Source organism: Elephas maximus, chromosome 12, assembly GCF_024166365.1.
Source record: "Elephas maximus indicus isolate mEleMax1 chromosome 12, mEleMax1 primary haplotype, whole genome shotgun sequence".
NCBI classification, from domain to species: Eukaryota; Metazoa; Chordata; class Mammalia; order Proboscidea; family Elephantidae; genus Elephas; species Elephas maximus.
In genome coordinates this window covers 9,591,519-9,616,412 of record NC_064830.1, presented here as the reverse complement: position 1 = coordinate 9,616,412, position 24,894 = coordinate 9,591,519, and the positions used below count along the sequence as shown (strand labels likewise).

Genomic DNA, 24,894 nt, shown 5'->3' with positions numbered 1-24,894 from the left:
CAGTTTTCGATTAAGGGGAATATTTTTTTTTCCAATTAAGTTCAAAATACACATAATTTAATAAAACATTAAGGAATTGAAAAGTAAGCTTTTATTTCTGTACTTCATTTGGAGGAAAAAGAAACTGTATGGGCTCTTATTCTTCCCGTGCCCTCTTAAATCCATCCTCTCTCCTTCTCCTTTCTGCTTGGTGCCCCAACTGGTTTATGACTGGGTTCAGACAATGTGGCGAGGTGCTGTTACTCTACCTATGGCCTAGCTCCTAAGGGGGGGCCATTTCTACAGTAACTGCTCTCACTTGGTTCCAGTAGCATTCCTCGTCATTCCCCTCCTCTTGCTCCTGCAGGCAGAGTTCTTTGTAAGCTTTACCATGCCCGACAGGTCCCTTAATCCTGCCCAAAGCCAAAACAACAACAAGAAACCAGACCAGGTGCCATGGAGTCAATTCTGACTCCTGGTGACCCCTCACCCCCATGTGTGTCTGAGTAGTACTGTGCTCCATTAGGGTTGCCAATGGCTAATGCACCTCTGTTGTCTTTGTTTACCTTTAAGCCTACATGTTTTGGAAGCTGAGGGACAGAGAGTGTGTGTGTGTATTTTAGCTCATGATTGACAGTTATGAGCATTCACAAGACAAAAATGAGAGAGAAAATATGTGTATTTCTCAGAATTTGAAAAATCTTCAAATTGTTGTTCTCATACTACAACTCAAAATTTTCTCCGCAGTGCAGATATTTTTTTAGTATAAGCCAGAAAGTACTTTCTTGTTAACTTCCCTATTATTCAGTAGCATTTATAAGTATTTCATATTAAATATTAACAAAGTGCTCCAATTTAAATTCAGACACCATCCTCCATGTATGCAGTTTGTTTATTAAAAAGTCATTATTGCCAGAAAATTGATGGTACAAATCAAGTGTTCACTTCAGACAGACAAAATTTCAGCAGGTCCAGAAAAGAAAGATTATTTCTCCTTTGTGGTGACTAAAAGAGGAACTTAACATCTTCCTTCCGCCCCTTCTTATTGCCTTCATGAAGCAGGGTGTGTGTGTTCCTTCCTCCTCACCCTTCAAGGAAAGGCACTTGAGAGATATGAAAGGCAGAGGACTTCATCCAGGGCATGTCAAAGCCAGATTAGGATGGCCAGTCATCTCTAAATGCAACCCCATTGATACAGAGAGGAAATGAAACAAACCCTCAAGGGATACAAAGAACACTCATCATGTTATTTTTGTTTGATCATTGTATTTCTGTTTGTTGTTTTCTACCTGTTTTTCCTCTAGAACTATAGCTTTATGGGAGCATGTATTTGCTGTGCTTGGTTCACCATTCCACGCAGCTAAAACAGTACCTGGCACATAGTAGGTGTGCAAAATAGTTGTCGCATGAATAAGCGGTTGAGGAAATCCAGTATACCTTCTAAATGCCAGAGTTTGTCATTTGAATGGCAGAGTTTCCATTTCCCAATTGCCCGCTGCCGGCTAATACCTGAATTATTCTGCTCCCTAATCTCAGCCGTGGGGTCTGGTTTCCTCATCTAAAAATAGGTATAATTCAGGGCCCACATCACTGAATCATGAAAAAGAAACTGAGATAAGGTATATAAAATGATTATCTGGAGTATATTAGGCACACAATTATTTTAATTATCCTTTTTTTCTTTGGTGGGGGTGGTTTAGTCATGAAGGCACTGATATTGCATTGAGTAGTTTGTGCTTCTTTTAACATCTATGTTACCTGGAATGTTACAGGTCTAATAGGAAAGGCATTCAGGATACATGGACTATAATGACAGTAATTAGGACAGCAGCAACAACAAAAATAAAAGCTAAAAAAAAAAAAGATTATTATATTTTAGGGGCTTACATTGTGTCAGACACTATTCCAAGTAATTTACATTTTTAATTTAGTTCATACTTACAGAAATCTTGTGAAATAGCTATTATTATTTCTGTTTCCCAAAGTGAAGACAAAGGCATCAAGAGATTACGGAACCTGATCCAGGTTTGACAGCTAAGGGGTGGAGCCTGGATTTAAATGCAGCAATCTATACCCCATAAAACCCATTGCCACTGAGTCATTCCGACTCATAGCAACCCTATAGGACAGAGTAGAACTGCCCCCTAGGATTTCCAAGGAGCACCCGGTAGATTTGAACTGACAACTTTTTGGTTAGCAGATGAGCTCTGAAAATGAAATCATCATTTATATTTTGGTCCACCAAAAAACCAAACCTGTTGCTGTCGAGTTGATGCCGACTCATAGTGACCCCATAGGACAGAGTAGAACTGCCCCATAGGGTTTCCAAGGAGCGCCTGGTGGATTTGAACTGATTACTTGTTGTTTAGCAGCCATAGCTCTTAACCACTATGCCACCAGGGTTTCCATCTTTTAGTTCAGTAAAGCACAAATAGTTGGTTCCTGGGTTAAAGTCCTCCTTCTCTCTTACTCATGTCTAAAGAAGCCCAACTTTTTGGCCTAAACCACTCAAAGTAGGCACTTCTACTCACAAGGCAAAAAATCTCATTAACTGCTATCATAGCAGAAACTTGTACCCATGGCATTTTTCATCCACATGAGTACCTCACACACACAATTATTCCCTAATCTACTCCGCTTCAGTGCAAGCCTTTTCTGCTCTGTAAATCTTCCGTGAACACTTCAACCCCCTAACGTTAAAGACTGCAGTACGAATTTCTTCTGATTCCTTACTGCACTTATTATCTACATTTCCGTATGTTTAATATGTTGACCAGGATGCTATAACATAATATGTATATATTTATCCAAGTAATCTTTGCTTTCTTCTATCATTCCAAGTAATAAAACCAGAGAATTAAGATAGAATATCTAAACTGCCAATATCCCTGGCCAAAAAATCAAGCAGTGAACACTAGCAAGTAAATATCAAATAAAGCATGGATAGAAAATTGCATATTCTGACTGCAATAAAATAGCAACCAGCACACTCAAGTCAGATGCTAAATGAGCTCCTGTGCCCTGATTCTCATCCCCCATAAACCCACTGCTGTCTGGTTGATTCCCACTCATAGCGACCCTATAGACCTACTCCACAGTGTTTCCAAGGAGCAGCTGGTGGATTCAAACTGCCCACCTTTTGGTTAGCAGCCAAGCTCTTAACCACTGTGCCACTAGGGCTCCTCATCACTCATGAGCTCATTAACACCAAAACTAAACCAGTTACCCCTGAGTTGACCGTGACTCATGTTGACCCCATGCGTGCTGAGTAAAATTCTTCTGCTGGGTTTTCAAGGCTGTGACTTTTCAGAAGCAGGCTGTGAAGTCTTTCTTCCCAGGTGCCTCTGAGTGGGTTCGGACCACCAGCCTTTCAGTTAGTAGCCAAGTTCTTGACTGTCTCTGCCACCCAGGGCTCCTGAGGCTCACTAATTTTTCCTAGAACAAGGTGGGGTAAGGATCAGAAAGACAGTAGTAATTCTGAGATCACATATATGTGAAAACTTAAGGGCTTGTTGCTAAAATAGAAGTATTCAGCATACTCACTTCGAATTTGAGCTCAGGTTCCTGATACGCCAGTAACAGAACAAAAGAAATTAAGCTAATTGGCCTCCTATAAGCTAACTCGGCGGAATCGACTCGACGGCACTGGGTTTAAGCTAACTTGGGAGAATTCTAGAAGAAGGCATGGGACCAGAAGTCCCCACCAGGGATGGCTAAACAAAAACCAACTGAAACAAGAGTAAAGATGGCATTTCATTCTAAGTTCTTTGTTCCTCACCAGAGCCCCTATTTTATAAAAATCAATATTATTTTTTAAGAAAGCATATGAAGTGTGAGGTGGGGAAGAGCTCCCACTTGTTTTAATCCTAACAGTCAATGGCTGTTAAGGCCCCGGCTAGCTCTGAAACACTGTGATTTCATATCTCCACAGAGGCGTCTCTTCTTATGTTGTGGAGAGCATGAAATTGACTGTGTGAGAGAAATTCATGTATGTCCTAAGACACTATCCTTAGAAGGGTGAGACACAGAGAAGTGTGAAGACCACGCCCTAAGAATCAGAAAGGCCTAGATTTTAAAGGTACTGAAACTCCTTAGCTATGTGACTTGGGCAAACCATTTAAGCTCTCTTGGTAAAAATGGCTAAGTGTTTGGCTGCTAACTGAAAGGTTGGTGCTGTTCATCCCGAGGTACCGCAAAAGAAAGGCCTGGAGATCTACCTCGAAAAAATTAGCCACTGAAAGCCCTAGGAGCACAGTTCTACTCTGATACACATGGGGTCATCATTAGTCAGAATCAACTCAATGGCAACTGGTTAGCTGGTTTCTTTGTTGTTGTTTGTAGTCTCTTTTCCTCATTTCAAAATGGGGTATAGAACTGTATACGGCAGAGCGTTGTTTGAGGCAAAACAAAGAGTGAAGCGTGCACCCATTGCCTGGAACACAGTAGAACCTTAATAAATAGTAGCAACAGTGTTAGTAGTAGTGCTAGAATTATCATTGTCTGTAGGTATAAAAAGGAGCCCTGGTGGCACAGCGCTTAAAGCGCTCGGCGGCTAACCAAAAGGCCAGCGGTTCAAAATGGAAACCTAAGAGTTGGTTTCATTCCTGGAGATTCCCTGCCTGCTCCACAGTCACACGGGCCTGCTGAGCTGATGTGAAAAATGCCAGGGGGAGATAAATGGGAACCCAAGTTCTTCCTGAACAGTGTGAGAGTTCAAAGACTGTCTTTCACAACTTTCTGTCACGTGTAAATAATGCTTTTAATACATATTAAAACTGTAGACTCTCCCTCTGAAAGAAAGAGAACTCTCATCAGAAACAGAAAGTTACAGGGATTAACGATTTTTTTTTTGTCTCCCCCAACTAGCCTGTGAGCTCTTTAAAGCACAGGCCAGATCTTACTCCTCTATGATCTCTCCTGTTTTCCTAATTTCTTCTCACTGAGTAGATGCTCAATTCTTGCTTCCTCAATAAATGCCTTTTTAAAAAGAGTTATCTCCTTGTAGCTAGGAGGTATTTTGTATGCTATTTATATTTTTTAAGAGCAACAAAAACAATACGCACAAAATCTCTGCTAGTGATGATGAAGTAGCCCTACAAAAAATCTACGTTTATTCAGAGTGGAGAGTTTTGACGTTATTAAATGTATGAGGACAAGGATAATGCTAGCGTTTTAGGCAGAGGGCAGGTGTGGGTTGCTCGTTTTTCGTCCTGGGAAATAAAGCTGCTGTATTTGTTAGAAATACATGGAAAGCATGTTTAATGATCTTGATTATGTTCTTTAACTCTTCGTATTTGAACACACAATCGTAAATATTAAAATGTGACATTTACATAATGACAAATTTATTTTTAACAAATTCAAAGTACTTGAAATCTAGAACCAAGGAATATATTTATTGTCTCTAAAAAATAAAACAAATTCCAAAAGATTCCTACATGGCTAAATTCAGAGACTGCTAATTTTCAAATTTTTTTTTTTTAACAGTGGAACTTGCAATTTCATCCCGTAGCTAAAGAAAGGTATAACAAAAGCGTTGCATCTGCCACTAAATTTTCTTAAAGCGCTTGGTAGTAGTGTCCTAAAAAGCTGGCTTCAGAATTTCTTTCAGATCTATGTAAGTCAGTGAATAACATACTTCTGTGTTCAAGAGGATATTAATACATCCTTACAGGCTTTTGCTTGCATTAAGCAAACCTTCTAAATCCCTAGACAGCTTTTCCAACGTTACTAACAGTGGTCATTTCTAATAGAAGCAGCTGCTGAACCAGCATTTAATTTTAGCTGGTACCACGGGAAGGTAAACATTACACACTGTTCTACTTCTATATCTTCCTCTGATTTAACTACCATGAGAAGACGGGCTGCATGAATTTCCTGAAATGGTACAATCTACACTAGGGAATGTTCTAAGTAACACTTCTTTCTTTGAAAAATATGCATTTTATTCACACAACCTTTCAAACTCCCCAGTGCTGATTTAACCTTTGTTTTCAAAAATTTAAATCCATATTCCTAATGATAGAATTCACACAAATGTCATCTAAGTAAGCTACCTGTTAGGCCATCTTAAAGGCAACCTAATCAACAGAACGGTTAAAATAGTAGTTTGGTGGATAAATGCATTGGTCAACAGACTTGTTTACTGACTTTTCAATTTTCAGTTTAATTTGCATGACAAGTTGTTTTAAAAAAATGTACCATTTTCTCATTTACTTTAGAGGAAGTTTAAGAACTTAAGAGAGAACACGTACATTTCTACATTGTTTAGGGTGTAAAATTATTGTGGTGAATGGGATATTTGTAAAATATTTCAAAAGACCTAAAATGCTTTAACCTTATTATCCATTAATTCTACTTCATAATTTATTCTAATGAAATAAGCAGATATATGAACACAATTTAATAGGACAATAAAGAATTCTTAAGAATATTTGTTAAAGGCACCTTTGTGGTCCCATAATATGAGAACAGCAGGAAGACATATACCATACACATGCAATTGGGGTACTCCAAAACTCATGCTCACATTAAAATCTTGATATCTATACATTTATCAATAATACTGTATCTTTGCAGAGAAAGACTAGACATATCTCAGAATTGAAAGGACACTTGTATCTCAAGATAGTACTGTTTACATTTTTAACGCATTTTATATTTTTAACAATTTTCAGAATTAACATTTTAATTTGTGTGCATATACACATATGTATATGTATAATACACATATATGTATAAATGTATGTATGTATATATATACACACATATACATATAGACTTACAAAAAAAAAAAACCCATTGCCATTGAGTTGATTTTGACTCATAGCAACCATACAGGACAGAGTAGAACTGCCCCATAGGGTTTCCAAGGAGCGGGTGGTGGATTTGAACTGCTGACCTTTTGGTTAACAGCCAAGCTCTTAACCACTGTGCTACCAGGGCTCCATGTATATATATGAGGGTAGTGGTGGTTCAAGGTCCCTAGGTGGCACAGTTTGTGCTCGACTGCTAACCTAAAGGTTGATGGTTTGACCCAACCAGTGGCACCATGGAAGAAAAGCCCGGAGATCTACTTCCATTAAGATTACCGCAGAGAAAACTCTGTGGAGTAATTCTGCTCTGTAACACCTGGGGTCACCACGAGTTGAAATCAACTCAATGGCAACTACCAACTGGGTCAGTGGATTCAGTTCCTGGCCGATGTCTCTCGAGCACAGCCACCACTCAACTGGCAGTGGCGGCTTGTGTGCTGCTATGATGCTGAACAGGTTTCAGTGAAGCTACCAGCCTAAGAGGAACAAAGAAGAAGGGCCTGGAGTTCTACTTCTGGAAAGCTCTATGGATCACAAGGGTCTGATCCACAATGGGATGGTGTGGGAACTGGGCAGTGTTTTGTTCTATTGTGCCCAGGGTTGCCATGAGTTGGGAGCTGCCTTGACAGCCGCTAACAACATATATACATGTATATATAGACCTTATATAGGACAGAGTAGAACTGCCCCATAGAGTTGCTAAGGAGCGCCTGGTGGATTTGAACTGCCGACCTTTTGGTTAGCAGCCATAGCTCTTAACCACTATGCCACCAGGGTTTCTATATATGTGTACATATATATATAAAACATAAAAGATTGAAATCACCAAACACCCAAATGCTCATCACTTTGTTCATCACCACCTGTCAAATATTAAGCTTTCTTTAATGGCTGTCTGCTTCTTCCAGAAGCCTTTCCCTAATAACAGCCAGTACTCTTCAAGTACTTATAATCCTTCTCTCCTTTTGAACACTAAAATACTTTATAGCTTTGGATCCCCAAATATTATATTTATAATTAAATTATTTGTTTGCTAGAATATAAACTCATAGGTAATATCAAAACCCACTGCCATCGAGTTGATTCCAACTCACAGCAACCCTATAGGAAAAAGTAGAACTGCCTCATAGTGCTTACAAGGCTGTAAATCCTTATGGAAGCAGACCGCCACGTCTTTCTCCCACAGAGCAGCTCGTGGGTCCGAACCTTCAATCTTTCAGTTAGTAGCTGAGCCCTTTAACCACTGCACCACCAGGGCTCCTTTCTTAGATGACAGTAAGCAGTTACTTCCACTGTACCATGTGGTACTAAATTGCAATCAGGAAATATTTCACCCCAAATTCCATCGGTTACATTCAATCTTCACAAGTCCTTCAGAGTAGAAGTTAGATAGAAACTCGGATTAAAAAATAACAGAAAAAATAACGATTTTTTACAGATAAAGATTTTGGATTTGTATAGAGTTGCCCCGGAATGCAATTCAGCACTATTCATTGGTCTCAACCGTTGATTCATTTTGTGAGTCCTTGAAGATTAACGAGAAAGCCAGGGGAGTCACCATGAGTGTTATCTTGGGATTGGGAACCAGAAAACGTAGTGATGGCGCATGGTTATAGTGAAATGTTGTTGTTGTTTTTAGGTGCCATCGAGTCACTTCTGACTCACAGTAACCCTATATACAACAGAAGGAAACACTGCCCAGTCCTGTGCCATCCTCACAATCGTTATGCTTCAGCCCATTGTTGCAGCCACTGTGTCAATCCATCTCATTGAGGGTCTTCCTCTTCTTTGCTGACCCTCTACTTTATCAAGCATGATATTCTTCTCCAGGGACTAGTCCCTCCTGATAAGATGTCCAAAGTCCGTGTGAGATGGAGTCTTGCCATCCTTACTTCTAATGAGCATTCTGGCTGTACTTCTTCTAAGACAGATCTGTTTGTTCTTCTGGTAGTCCATGGTATATTCAGTATTCTTCCGTAATGCTGTAATTCAAAGGCATCAATTCTTCTTTGGTTTTCCTTGCTCAATGTCCAATTTTCACATGCATATGAGGCAAATGAAAATATCATGGCTTGGGTCAGACATACCTTAGTCCTCAAGGTGACATCTTTGTTTTTTAACATTTTAAAGAGGTCTTTTGTAGCCGATTTGCCCAACGAAAAACATCATTTGATTTCTTGACTGCTGCTTCCATGGGTGTGGATCGTGATTCTGAGTAAAACGAAATCCTTGACGACATCATTTTTTTCTCCATTTATCATGATGTTGCTTATTGCTCCAGTTGTCAGGATTTTTGTTTTCTTTATGCTGAGATGGAATCCGTATTGAAGACTGTAGCCTTTGATCTTCATCAGTAAGTGCTTCAAGTCCTCTTTGCTTTCAGAAAGCAACAGTGAAATAGGGAGCCTGAAAAGTTCTTTGAAAATGATGAAATGAAACTGTACCAAATATATGAATAATAGTAACGGCCATGAGCACAAAAATGGACTGTAGACCATGCGGAAGCATACACTAGGACTACATGTTTGTGCTCTCAGGTGCCAAAGATTACCAAGACCAGCATCATACTCAGATTAGAAAAACCATTCTCTGGACTCTTGTATTTTTCTACTTCATTTGGCTATTTGCACGTGAATAGTCTTCACAGTATTGTCTTCGGCCACGTGGTGCTTACATTCTACCTTCTAAGAGTCATTCGTCAATGTTTTCTAGTTAACTGCATGCTACTGATTTTATGGAAGCGCAAAACTCAGTAAAAGAAGAATCTCAGGAGAGTATAAAGCACAAGAATATAAAATTCCATAAAAACCATACCTCACCACTTTCTCTTATTTCTGCTTTTTTGACTTCTGAATCCAAAACAGGTCAATAAAGTCCAAAATAATTCTGTTTTTTAAAAACCTTCTATGAAAATCTTTAAACTTACACAACTAGTAAATTAGCTGGGGCAAGAGGAGAGAATAACACATATATCCCTAACAATGATCATTAATGAAAAAATAGCCAGTTAGCATTTATTGAATACTTGCTTTATAATAAGCACTGCAAAATACGTTGTAAGTTGTACCAATTTTGATCATCAGAATAATAATCTAGAGAAGGTCTTAGCATTATAACCATTTTACAGATAAGGAAACTGAGGAACAGAGATATTAATCAATTTATCCAAAGTCACAAGGCTCAAAAATGCAAAGGCACACAAGCACTCACACATAACAAAATTAAAGCAAACGAACATAAATAAATAACTTGGGTCTCTCAAACTAAATCCTAAGTTATTAACTATAACATTTGCTGGTTCCTGAAAATTTTAAGAAGCTCTTTTATATATTAAAACTAAATGGATTGTGGCATTCACCCCATATCTGACAATATATTTTAAATATATATCTGTATTTAATATAATTATATCCATTGAAACAGTTCTGGGATTTTATTAACAGAACCATTCTTTTGAATTTTGAACTCTCATTGCTTGTATTTTTTATCCTAGAATAGAAATCTTGCATTTGATATGAGAGCTGGAGAAAAAAGCAATCTGCTCACTTTGAGAGTCAACCAAAGCTTTGACACCAGGTCAAGTCCTAGGTAAATGTAAAAATCTCTACGCCAGTCAATTACCCCGACAGGAGAATATCTGCCTTCTTAGATGTGATTAAAAATAAGATATGGAGAAAACCATGACTGAATTCTGCAACATACCATTTGAGGACCCTGCTATGACCTTCTCCTCACAAACTAGCAGCTATTTTGCATCAGAAAGATTTTGAGAACCCCTTTGATGATGAGCCTTGGGAAGAAAAAGCGAAGCAGAGGGTCTGAGGGTCCTGGAGTAAGTATAGAGTGGGTACCAAGGACAAGGAGGTAGTCATTTTGTCTGAGGAAGCAGAGACATGAAATGGTGGCACCCGAGGAAAAGGCACCAAGCCTGGACAAAGTCATAGTGGCAGGGCTGCATGTGAGGCAGAGGCAGGAATAACCAACACAAAACCCAGTTTTTGAAATGTTATACCTCAGAAGTAATTAGAAAGGCAGCTTAATAGGTAAAATGGGGATTTCCCCGTCAACACTTACCCCCCAAGACTTGGGTCACTATCTAAGGAGCAAGATAAAGGTACCAAGGTCATGGCACACCCTGGAGACTCAGGTTTCCACCCTACAGCCTACTAAAGTCCTTCCTTTTCCTTTCTCAGCCAAGATACTCACTCATGTCAGGGTCCTCCCTACTCTGTGATTGATCTGGCTGGATAAGAGTTACATTACTAAGGTTTCTCTCCTTTTAGTAGTATGAAAACTTCTGTCACTTTACTTCATTTTATTTTAACGATAAGAAAGCTGGGAAACTGAGGGCAGAGATTCACGATAAAATGGCTGATAACTAGTGTTGAGAGACTCAGAGTAGGAGCAGCAATGAGTGGTGATCTAAGGGCTGCTGGGGATGACAGAGATAAAAGATATTTAACAGGGCAACAGGCAATGCAGGCAGATGCTCTTGGGAAGAGGGGCAGGCACATGGCTGTGTTTCTTTCCTATACAATTATTCAATTCTTCCAACTTTCAAATCCCTTCCTATTCATTTTCATTTCAAACTCGTAGAGCGTATGAAATCTCCAGACACAAAGGAAAGGAAAATCAATTTAACATTCAAAGGCGAAGACTCGTGATGAATTTATCTTGCTTGGATAAGAAGAAAACATCTTCATGTCCTAAAGCCGAGACTTCACAGGATCTATCAGTAGCAGGCAGGGCACTAATTACTACCTTAGAGTCAAAATGAATGATCCCTAGAGATAAAAATAAAAGATACTACAGTGAGAAATTGCCATTTGATCGACTAAAAGAGAGAATGAGAGAGGGAGGGGAATAAAAACAAATGTTTTCCTGAGACAGCATCATACCGTACTGACAAGGGCATACTCCCAAGAGAAAGTATAACGCTGTGTAGAAAAGGAGAGCCACACAAATGAATGAAGTGTCACTATTGGTACTGTTTACATCAATTACTACTCAAGAGCTTTCTTGAATTCCCAGAAAGGAAGAAAAATGTGGTTATTATCTCAATCAGGGAGCTGCTTTTTGGAGTTGCTTTACATGTTTGTTGAATAGGGGGGTGTTGGTTAACTAATTTCTATTTGTAAATCAGCAACTTATGTTCTATAGTAACATAAACCTAGGAAAGTTACATAAGAGTACTCATTAAACAAGTCAGCAGTGGATAACTTCATTGAGGCAATTCTTTGTGATTTCCACAGGGGTTTGTGGATACTGGAAAGACTGTAACACACCAATTCATTTAAGTGTCTATTGAATGGAGAAGCCTTGAGCTTGTGTTGTGTTGTTTTAGCTTCTTGAACTGTTTAACTGCCCTTCTTTGGGGATAATCACTCAAATCTGAATTCCTTCCTTCCTTCTGTTATTGTTCGCAGCAGGTGAGTTCACCCCAACTCATGGTGACCCCATCACAACAGACCCCACGCAAACACTGCCCGGTCTTGCACAATCCTTTAGTCATCCCAGCTGCACATACAAAAACTGCTGTCCTCTGACATCTGGGAAACCCTGGTGGCATAGTGGTTAAGAGCTACAGCTGCTAACCAAAAGGTCAGCAGTTCCAATCCACGAGGTACTCCTCGGAAACCCTATGGGCAGTTCTACTCCGTCCTATAGGGTCATTATGAGTCGGAATCGACTTGACGGCAGTGGGTTTGTTTTTTGGTTTTGCTGACATCTGTGCAGTATACTTCACTGAGCCTTCAAACCTACAAGTTTTACTTCAGCTTATCGTCATAAACCTACCTTATGAAGTAGTATTTATATCATCCCCGGTCCTACTTGCTTAAACAGAGGAGAAAACAGACAAAGAGAGCCTCAACGTCTCATCAAAGTCACAAGGCCCTTAAAAAGTAAAGGTGGAACTAGCAATCTTTAGTTCCAAAACCAGCACTCCTTGTTTTATACCATCTGCCTCCCCAGAGGTGAAGGAGTTTTTCTAAGGTCTCAGAGAGTAGCATGCTTTATATTTTTTCCTAAGGCTATTTCATAAAGTGTCTCCATTGTTAAAATGAATATGGATATTTTGCAAGCACACACATTTCTCTTGTTCTTAACAATGTTCTCTATTATTTTATGCTCTAAAATACAAATAAAATATGAGCAGGTACCTAGGCTCAAATCCAGGTCCCTCGATTCCTACTCATTGCTCTTTTAATGGGACCACTTGAAAGTACAACTGACCATAACAGTCCAAGGCTAACTATACTTTAAAGGGCAAATTCCTGAGACTTATTTGAACACATGCTATTATGTGCTTGCCAGGGTGAAAACTGTGCTGAGTAATTGCAGTAAGCAGAATTCTAAGACGGTTCTCAAAACTTCCAGCCGCTGGTATACACATCTTTTCTCCCAGGTACTCAGTGAAATTCAAATCTAAGTGAAGCTGTAAAGGGGTTTTGCAAACGTAATAAAAGCCTCAAATCCGTTGATCTTAAATTAGGGAGACTATCCAGGAGGCCCTGATTCTAATCACGAGAGCCCTTTAAGGCTTGGTCTAGAGGTAAAAGATGAAGGAAGTCAGAGACTCAAAGTTCAAGGGGGATTTAATGCCTGAGAAGTTATCTACTTCTGGCTTAAAGGTGGAGGGGACATGTGGGAGGAAATGCATAGGCCTCAAGTAGATGATAGGGGCACCCAGTTGATAGCTTACACGGTTCTACAACTGCAAAGAACTGAATTCTGCCAACAACCTGAATGAGCTCTGAGGAGGTTCCCAGCCTCAGATGAGAGTGGAGACCTTGATTTTAGCCCTGTAAAATCCTGAGCCAAGAACCTAGTCAGACCATCCCAGACCCTTGACCCACAGAACCTGTGAGATAATATGTGAAGGTTTAAACCACTAAATTTTGCCATAATTTGTTACACAGCAATAGAAAACTAATATAACAATGTTGATAGCTGACGACTCATAGAGACCCTATGTACCATGCTCACAATCATCGTTATGCTTAGCCCACTGTTGTAGCCTCTGTTTCAATCCATGTCTTTGAGGGTCTTCCTTTTTCCACTGACCCTGCACTTTACCAAGCATGATGTCCTTCTCCAGGGACTGATTCTTCCTGGCAACATGTCCAAAGAATGTGAGATGAAGTATAGCCATCTTGCTTCTAAGGAGCATTCTGGTGTACTTCTTGCAAGACAGATTTGTTCTTTCTTTTGGCAGTCCATGGTATATTCAATATTCTTTGCCAACACCACAATTCAAAGGAGTCATCTCTTCTTTGGTCTTCCTTATTCATTGTCCAGCTTTCGCATGCATATTATGCAATTGAAAATACCATGGCTTAGGTCAGGTGCACCTTAGTCTTCAAGATGACATCTTTGCTTTTCAGCACTTTAAAGAGGTCCTTTGTAGCAGATTTGCCCAATGCAATGTGTCCTTTGATTTCTTGACTGATGCTTCCATGGCTGTTGATTGTGGATCCATGTAAACTGAAATCCTTGAATTCAATCTTTTCTCCAATTATCAGGATGTTGCTTATTGGTCCAGTCGTGAGGATTTTTGTTTTCTTTATGTTGAGGTGCAATCCATACTGAAGATCGTGGTCTTTGATTTTCATCAGTAAGTGCTTCAAGTCCTCTTCACTTTCAGCAAGCAAGGTTGTGTCATCTCCATAACCCAGGTTGTTAATGAGTCTTCCTCCAATCCTGATGTCCCATTCTTCTTCATATAGTCCAGCTTCTCGGATTATCTGCACAGCATACAGACTGAATAGGTATGGTGAAAGGATACGACCCTGACACACACCTTTCCTGACTTTAAACCATGAAGTATCCCCTTGTTCTGTTCAAATGGCTACCTCTTAATCTATGTATAGGTTCCTCTTGAGCACAATTAAGTGTTCTGGAATTCCCAGACTTCACAGTGTTATCCATAGTTTGTTATGATCCACACAGTCGAATGCCTTTGCACAGTCAATAAAACACACGTAAACATCCTTCTGCTATTCTCTGCTTTCAGCCAGGATCCATTTGATATTAGCAATGACATCCCTGGTTCCATGTCTCTTCTGAATCCAGCCTGAATTTCTGGCAGTTCCCTGTCAATATACTGCTGCAGCTGCTTTTGAATGATCTTCAACAAAATTTTGCTTGCGTGTGATATTAATGATACTGTCCGATAGGTTCCACATTTGGTTGGATCACCTTTTTTGGGAACAGGCCTAAATATGGATCTCCTCTAGTCAGTTGGCCAGGAAGCTGTCTTCCAAATTTCTTGGCATAGACAAGTGAGCACTTCCAGTACTGCATCTGTTTGTTCAAACATTTCAATTGATATTCCTTCAGTTCCTGAAGCCATGTTTTCCGCCAACGTCTTCAGTGCAGCTTGGACTTCTTTCTTCAGTACCGTCGATTCCTGGTCATATGCTACATTTTGAAATGGTTGAACGACAACCAGTTCTTTTTGGTATACGACTCTGTGTATTCCTTACATCTTCTTTTGATGCTTCTGCGTTGTTTAGTATCTTGCCCATAGAACCCTTCACTATTGCAACTATAGGCTTAAATTTTTTCTTCAGTTCTTTCACTTGAGAAATGCTGAGCGTGTTCTTATCTTTTGGTTTTCTAGCTCCAGCTCTTTGCACTTGTCATTATAATACTTTACTTTGCCTTCTTGAGCTGCCCTTTGAAATCTTCTGTTCAGTTCATTTACTTCATCTTTTCTTCTTTTTGCTTTAGCTGCTCAACATTCAAGAGCAAGTTTCAGAGTCTCTTCTGACATCCATCTTGGTCTTTTCTTTCTTTCCTGTCTTTTCAATGACCTCTTGCTTTCTTCATGCATGATGTCCTTGATGTCATTCCACAAATTGTCTGGTCTCCAGTCATTAGTGTTCAATGCAATGAGTGTATTCTTCAGATGGACTCTAAATTCAGGTGGGATATATTGAAGGTTGTACTTTGGCTTTTGTGGACTTCTTCTAATTTTGGTCAGTTTCAGCTTGAACTTGCATATGAACAATGGATGGTCTTTTCTGCAGTGGGCCTCTGGCCTTGTTCTGATGATATTGTGCTTTGCCATCGCCTCTTTCCACAGATGTAGTCAATTTGATTCCTGTGTATTCCATCTGGTGAGGTCTATGCGGATAGTTGTCGTTTATGTTGGTGAAAAAGGGTATTTGCAATTAAGAAGTCGTTGGTCTTGTAAAACTCTATCATGCAATGTCTGGCATCACTTCTATCACCAAGGCCATACTTTTCAACTACCAATCCTTCTTCTTTGTTTCCAACTTTTGCATTCCAATCACCAGTAATTATCAATGCATTCTGATTCCATGTCCAATCAATTTCAGACTGCAGGAGCTAGTAAAAATCTTCAGTTTCTTCTTGTTTGGCCTTAGTAGTTGGTGGGTAAATTTGAGTAACAGTAGTATCAACTGGTCTTCCTTGTAGGCATACAGGTATTATCCTATCACAGTGTAGTACTTCAGGATAGATCTCGAAATGTTCTTTTTGATGTTGAATGCAACACCATTCCTCTTCAAGTTGTCATTCCCGGCATAGTAGTCCATATGACTGTCCAATTCAAAATGGCCAATACCAGTCCATTTCAGCTCACTAATGCCTAGGATATCAATGATTATGCATTCCATTTCATTTCTGACGATTTCCAATTTTGCTAGATTCATACTTGATACATTCAGGTTCCAATTATTAACGGATGTTTGTGGCTGTTTCTTCTCTTCTTCTCATTTTGAGTCATGCCACATGAGCAAATGAAGGTCCAAAAGCTTTACTCCATCCACATCATTAAGGTTGACTCTGCTTTGAGGAAGCAGCTCTTCCCAAGTTGTCTTTTGAGTGCCTTCCAACTTGGGGGGCTCATCTTCCAGCACTATATGAGACAATGTTCCCCAGCTTTTCATAAGGTTTTCACTGGCTAACTCTTTTAAGAAGTAGACTGCCAGGTCCTTCTTCCTAGTCTGTCTTAGTCTGGAAGCTGAGCTGAAACCTGTCCACCATGGGTGACCCTGCTGGTATCTGAATACTGGTGGCAAAACTATAGCCTTCTTTGTATTAATTAACACCACAGTAATAACCATGATTTTCTTTACATAATTTCAGAAAAGTGTATTAATAACTAATCCAGTAACCAAAATCACATTGTTATGCTAAATAATCAATGATGATTTTTGACTAATTTTCGAGTATCATGAGACATGGTTGGTTTTCACTACATAAGCACTTATTTTAAAGCTCTGTTTTTGTAAAGAGTAAGTTAATATCTTCATTGAACATTGCTGTTTTTATGTCTATTTTTATTTATTTCATAGTTTCCTCAAACAAATTTTTATTGAATGACCTTTTTCTATATTGTATAGCCAATGATTTAATCTTTAGTAGTGGTGACACACACCTTATGTAAAAGCGTAACTCCCATTCAACCCAAGAACTATGTGAGGAGACAGTTCTTCGAAGAAGCCAGGTGGCCACGGTTTTCTCTTTCTTCTCCTTGCCAGCATCTTGGGGCCTCAGAACAATACCCTCTTCCCTTGATGTTTGTTAGCAGGGTTAACAAGATACAATTAGTCAGTAGGCTGGGGTTATAAAATAGCTGGGAGAAAAAATTTCCTTTGTCTCTTCAACTATGGTGCTCGTCGGGTATGCACAGCATTAGCTTACAGCCCACCTAAGCGTACCTACCTGGTAGGGGGAGACCAGCAGAAGGTAGGCTCCCGTTGTGTCCCTTGACCGTGATGCCAAGTAAAGGGCTTGTGTGAAAGAGTTCCACCAGGACAGTTTTCAGAAGCAAAGGAGGATGGTGTGTCATGTAATTGTCCCATTTAACTCTCACCCATGACGCAAAGTGGGGTGCGCATGGAGAAGTCATTATCTCTGCCCAGACAGCTTTTGAGCCAGGGGGAGTGCTGTCTGTCGTGTGCTGTCTGCTTCTTATTGTAAGTGATAAAAGCTACTTTGTATGCACTAACACATGTTTTGGCTCTGATAGGAGGACGTAATATTTACGGAGCAATCCATATTAGATCCCTTTTTCTAATGGCCTCCTGGCTCTTTAGAAACTGGGGACACCCTGAGAGTACATCCCAGATCTGCCACATTGAACAACAGTTATGGGGCAGCAGAGCAGGGTCTCACGATGTTGTCACTCAAACCATTCAAGAATAAACTCCATCTGATAATAAATAGAGTAAAAGATAACTTATGGCAGTACTCTTGAGTACTTTGGAAGCAAAGGAAAATGAAAACAGATGTACTTATTAAAACTGATTTTTGTAATTTAAATAGTTACATGCAAATTAGTTTCAAACTTGAGAGTCTTTTTTCAAAACAAATTTTCAGAAAACTAAGGAACCTAAAATTATCCAGTCCAATTAATTTCACAGATAAAAAAAGGAGACCCATAAATGGGGGAGATACATTTGAGGTTAGACAAGTAGGAAATGGCCAAGTGAGGGTTAACATATACATGTCTGCTGACATCTAACCTACTTTTTTTTTTTTTACCTACTGCAAGACATTGCCTAAGATTTCTTCCTAGGCTATAGTTTGGAGCCCTGGTGGCAAAGCAGTTAAGAGCTCAGGCTATTAACCAAAAGGTCGGCAGTTCAAATCCACCAGTGCTCCTTGGAAACTTTATGGGGCAGTTCTGTTCTGTCCTATAGGGTCACTATGAGCCAGAATCGACTTGACGGCACACAACAACAGGCTATAGTCTACAGCTTTTAAGATTTAAAAAAAAAAATAAATTATATAAAATCGTCATTTTCTAAACTTGTTCCTTATACTTCCCAGATCACGAATCCCTCCAGAGAACACACGGGAGAGGTTTAGAATTCCGTCTGTTCAGGTCCAAATGGTCATGTCTCTTTTCTTTTTCCTCCATTTCAAAATATGATTGAGGGAGCTTGAGGGTGGGATGGAGCTAGTAGCATTATTTTAGCCTAGAGATAAAGTCTTTGAAACAAATATTTTCCAGAGTTTGAGTCCTTATTCAGTTTGCTTTTTTCATTTTCCCGTGGAGTCCTGGTGGTGCAGTGGTTAAGAGATATGGCTGCTAACCAAAACGTTGGCAGTTTGAGTTCATCAGCTGCTCCTTGGAAACCCTACGGGGCAGCTCTATTCTGTCCTATAGTGTCACTATGAGTTGGAATCAACTCCACAGCAACAGGTTTTTTTTGTTTGTTTGCTTTGGTCCATACTAAAGCCCTGCTTAAAATCATGAAAAAACAGTCAGCGAAGTGTTATCTTTGCCTTCATAAAACAACATATTCTTGTCCTGTGAAAAATTAGAAACCTTTCAGTCTGTTGTTAGGGCTTGATAATTTTTCTAATGCAAAAAAAAAAAAGAGTAGGAGCAGTAACTGGCTCAAACAATATGCCACCTTCTTGCTTTCTATTGAATTCTCTGTAGACACACTGCATTTATCTTAATGATAGCTTTATGGATGGCTTGATGGGTCAAAATCTTTTGTCGCCAAGAATAAGACACATGTCTCTAAATATCCTCCAGCTGCCAAAATGGTTGGTAAAATCTGCATTTAGTTAATAATTACAAGAGAGCTCCATCATTTCCTCCAGCATAGGAGACATTTCATCTTATGTCCTGTAGGCACTGTGTCAGGGGAAGGACAGGGCATAGCCTGTGACAAATGACTGGCATTAATCTTTAAACCTGAGGCTGGAACAGCACATTTTTGCTTCATCACTTTTAGATGGGAGATGGGCTAGAATGCGCTTGATGAAGTTCAGTGGCTCTATCTTTCAAGAACCTATTTAACTGCAATACACTGATACAGATGAGACCATACAGTATTTCCTTGTCTGTCAAGATAAACATTATGCCCAAATTTCTATTCAGTCCCTGAATAAACCAAGTGCAAACCAAAGAAGCAAACTGTATAAAATTCCCCCTTCCCTACCACACATGCAGATGTTTTACAGGGATTTTATGGCAGTGAAAACACAAAGCTTATTTGCTATACGGGTAGTCTCAGACTTATGTCGGGGTTTCGTTCTGATGACTATTCTTTCCTACGTCGTTTCTGGTGTAAGTTGAATACCTTTTTTTTTTTTTTTAAGTTTTCATTCTTATTGACTTTTATTATCAGCATCTGTATAAATCCGGTCTTTATCTTTGGGAGTTGGAAACATTACATCTGAGAATGATAACACTGGCAAATTGTGTGCCACAACATTGCATGCAGCATGTATTACCAACCATAGACAAACAAAACAAAACAACATGCTGGTTAAGCGTGGTTCTTCATAACTGGAATACGTCTTAAGTCAGGGACTATCTAAAACACCCAGTGCCGTCGAGTTTAATAGGACTACCTATACTATTAAATTCAGAAATGGCTATCTATCCACCTCTCTAGCTTTACACGTTACCAGTTGTAGCTGTGTTTTGCAAGGATAAGCACACATTTAAAAATCAAATTTAGGGTTTCTGTTAATGCTATGGCATACTAATCATTCTTTCATATACATGCAAAGTCATTACAACAGGTTGTGCAACTAGTATCAGTTCACATTAGAGATCAAATTTTAACTGTCCATCCAAAGTATTATTAGCCAGACTTTTATTTAAGGGCCAGTGAAGAGAGTCTACTCATTTTTCGAAGACAAGGCTCAATTAAAAAAAAAAAGGTAATAACTTCCCTTTCTGATAGTTAAGCAGACAGATGGTTCACACAGTTTTCTTCATGTATCTCTTAAAACCCAAGAAAGGAAATTCACCATATAGGTATGTCTTGGCCTTTTGATGGTGATTAAGTAGCACAGTTAGCCACAAAAAACATATTATACTAATTAAGAGTTAAAAAAGTCCATCTGATCCTATCAAAAAGTTGTGGAAACATAAACTTTTAAAGACAAATATTCAAAATTATTTAATTAACCAACCTCAAAAACTCTGCACATTTATTTAACACTGGTGCTGGTCTAATCTTCTCATTTCATGAATGAAGACTATGAGGCCCCCAGAGTTTAACTGACTTCTTAAATCATGTGCAACTTGGACAAGAACACAAGCCTTCTTATTCTTAAGTTACTTCTCTGAAGCTTTAAAAGTGAAAATAGAATTTCTTTTTCCAGTGACTAGGCTCCAAAACAAGTAACAGTCACCTCACCATTAGATAGACCTATTACTAATAATAAATCTGCTTGTTTTCTGATTATTTGTTTATCATTTTTCCTTGATATTCAACATTTCCTTTTTTTTTTTCGCAAATGCTAAAAACTACCAGAAGACATGCACTTTCATAACAGTAAGTAAAAACACTTTGAAGCAGTCATTGAACTATTAAGAATTGTCAAAAGTACACGCGATTCATCAGCTTTCCCCATTTCAGACAACGGTCACAAACCTTCGTTTTCCCGTTCCAGCTTTGTACCTTGAGACTCGAGCCATAGACAGAGGAACTGACAAGGTGTCTAACCAGCGCTTCTCGTATTTTGGTTCATTAGCTATGGGCGAAGAAGGTGATGATGGAGCCTGTGCAAAATAAATGAGAATCAATACTTGTAGAATCAGTCAGGATGCACCATATACAGGGAAAGGCAATGCAGACACCTGAAACATCAAGTTCCATAAATTCAAATTAAATAATTTTAACTGATAAAAAGTATGTGTGATGATTTTCTCAAAGATCTAGAAAGAAATAAGTCCTCTTTGGCTTGAATAAGCAAGCTTATCTCTTTTTTTTAAAACAAAATATTGTACAAAAGAGAAAAGCTGAAGGGAAAAAAGGAGGGATAGGAGGTCGAAATCTAAAGGAAAAAACTGGAGCTATGATAAAATTGCTAATCAACGAAAGCTATGCAAGAAAGACACCAAACAACTTGAAATGTCAAATTAGACCGAGTTTAGGTCCAAAATATAATAAAAAATAATACTGACAACATTCTAACGGGCATCTAAGTCATATGATCATATTGGCAAAGACCCAATGTCTACTCAATGGATGTATATCATCCAGAAGAGAAACACACAGCCAGTAAGGCTAGAGGAGAGGTGCTTTCTCTAGGGGCTGAAGGAAGGCTATATGAGAAAGTGAATGAATCCATACAAACCTATTGCACTCCTAGATGAACCATTTCATACACATCCAACTAACAAAGGGACCAGAAGGCTGGTTCTAGGGAAGAAAATAGCTCAATATACCTATTCCTAGGTTTTTCAAGGAGGAGTTACTCACTGTCTGGACCCATCTTTCTTTTACAGCTCACAGCTCCTTGTGAATTAAAGTGTTCTTTCATTTCAACCACCATCATAACCACCATCATAGACTTCCCTTATCTCAGGATGGATGTCTAGTTTACATTCACACAGAAACACCACAACTATCAGCAGAGACAAGAATCTCATCATACTTGTCAAATGATGACAAGTTTTCATCATACTTTCCAGCTTCACATACAGTATCTCAGTTTATTCCTCTAAACGTAACTACCTGACTGGTACGTACTAGAAACTTAAAAGTTGGCATACTTATCATTCTGAGTTTAAAGATGAGGAAATTGAGGAGGAAAATGAAGTAAAGAATAAATTGTTAAATAAAAAGCACCTAAGATGGTGAGACTTTGTCTCACGTTCTTTGGACATGTTATCAGGAGGTACCAGTCCCTGAAGAAGGACATCATGCTTGGTAAAGTAGAGGGTCGCCAAAAAAGAGGAAGATCCTCAAAGAGATGGACTGACACAGTGGCTGCAACAACGGGCTCAAGCATAACAACTGTTGTGAGGATGGCACAAAGCTGAGGAGTGTTTCATTCTGTTGTACTCACGGTCACCATGAGTAGGAAGTGACTCGAAGGCACTTAACAACAACAAGATTTGTTAGGTTGAAATAAAACTTCTCATTCTCAGTTTCTCCAGAAAGCAAACATTCTCAAACTAAGAAATGACTTCCATGCAAGTATCAAATCATAAGTTGATCTCTAAGATTCCATATTAAACATTCAGAAAGGTGTAAGGTTGTATCTCAAATTACATTTCAGAGGGTCAAAAGATTGGCTAAGGATCTTAAGGGTGTGCACTGCAGCCCCTTGCAGGGAACCATTGGGATTCTAAGAATCTAAGGTTGCTGGTCTTCAGCTGTCTCAGGGAGGGCTCAAGATACAGAGCAGCCCATGTTGAAATGTGTGAGTGTGATCTTTGTCTAAAGGAGTGGATGAAAAACTGATAAAAAGTCTTTATACTTAAAAGTTTTAAAAAGAATTAGACTAAGTTGGTTTGAAATGGAGTCTCTGCAAAATAAACAGGCCATTGGATTCTGGAACCATGATGGCAGGAAGCAGGCAGATCCTGGGGCCAGAGAGCATTCCGCGGGAGGTAGAAATGAGCATAATCAAGGACATGGCCACATATTCCTGGCTGGTTTCAGAATTACTATGGGCTGCTGTGCCTTTCCATTTCCCATCTTTTTGAACGTTTGTGTCTATTGCGGTTATCGCCGACCCACCATTTGTATACTGTGTGTGTAAGGCATGTAACTTCTTTCTTTAGTTCACAGGTTTCAGATTAAAAAGAGAAACTGTACTTGGGAGCTATATCCTAGAAACTGCACCAAAGAAGCCTCATCCACAGCTGAAGCTGATTTTGATGAGGACATTTTGGACGTCCAGCCATAGTCTAATACTGAAAAAAAGACGACATTTTGGGGAGATTTCTGGGACCAGGTGAGTGTATTTTGCATATGGGAAAAATGTAAAAAAATATATGCTCAGAGGATAGACTGTGGTAATTCTAATTTTACACTGAGAGGTAAGACTATGTCTCATCATGGTGAAATTTTATAGACTTTTGTGATTGACTCAATCAATACAGCACACTGAATCGAAGTTATATGACTTCCCATGCTATGTCATAAAAACGGCATGCACCTCTACTTTGCTGTTTTGAGATGCTCACTCTTGAAACCCAGCTACCATGTTGGCAGGAAGCCCAAGCAGACAGTGGAGATAGCTATGCGGAGGGAAACTAAGGCTTCAGCACACAGCCTCGGTTGAGCTCCCCCCAACAACCAGCATCCATTTACCAGTTCTGTGAATAACCCATCATGAACGTGGAGCCTCCAGCACCCAGCTGACACTAAGTGGAGGAGACAAAGCCACTCCATCCAGTCCTGCCCAAATTGCAGGTTCTCGAAGAAAATAAGTTACTGTGTTAAGAAAAAGATGGCCAAAAAAGATATAAGTAAAAAAAGTACAGACACTGAGTAATCAGCCAACACACTAATTAAGAATGTAAAATTGAGTTTGGTCACCTACCATTTTATTTGATGGTCACATTCCAAAGGTGGCTACACCAAATCTTCTCTTCTACAGTTTTAATCAGTGACCATGTTTTGAGTGTTATTGGAAATGAGCATATTGGTGAAAATTAGGGCCTGCTGAATGGCAGCATAAATGTTGGAAATATGCTCTTATTAGTAAAATTAAAGTATTTAGGGTGTGTGGACTGGATGCAATATTTGAGTCACTCTCCACTCTAAGACTCCATCAAGGTCTTTACACTGTACTGGTAGTGATGATTCCCTAGGCTAAATTCCCAAAATTATTGTGTCCACAGATAGTACGCTGAAGAATGGCTACCCAAATATATCAGAGCCTAATCCCTGGAACCTGTAAATGTTAACTTATTTGGAAAAAGGGTCTTTGCAGATGTAGTTAAATTAAGGACATTGAGATGGGGAGATTATCCTGGATTATCTGAGTGGGCATAAAATACAATTACATGTATCCATAAAATGGACATGGAAAGAGATCTGAAACAGACATATAGAAGAGGAAAAGACCATGTGACCATGTAGGCATAAAATGGAGTGATGTGCCTACAAGCCAACGACTGCTGGCAGCCACTACCAGCTGGAAGAACAAAGGATTTGAAGCTCCCCTGCAGCTTTCAAAGGGAGAGCAGTGCTGTGGGCATTTTGATTTTATCCCATAGGTACTGATTTTTTACTTATGACATCCAGAACTGTGAGAGAATAAATTTCTGTTGTTTTTTAAGCCACCAAATTTGTGGTACTTTCTTACAGCAGCCACAGGAAATTAAAACACTAATCAAGAGCCCTGGGTTTTG

General features: G+C 39.2%; 1 protein-coding gene across 15 annotated transcripts in view; it reads right to left on the bottom strand.

The window, feature by feature from the left end:
• SNTG2 (syntrophin gamma 2) overlaps positions 1-24,894 on the bottom strand; it is a 459,193-nt gene that overhangs the window by 148,845 nt on the left and 285,454 nt on the right. For 14 of the 15 annotated variants that reach the window (XR_007519511.1, XM_049902600.1, XM_049902595.1 and 11 more), the window contains one exon: positions 21,176-21,303. Coding sequence is in view for 14 of the 15 variants with exons in the window: in XM_049902600.1 (XP_049758557.1) it covers positions 21,176-21,303 (128 nt within the window). In the remaining variant the exon portion in view is untranslated. The remainder of the gene's footprint in view (positions 1-21,175; positions 21,304-24,894) is intronic. The other variant, XM_049902596.1, reaches the window with a different exon arrangement.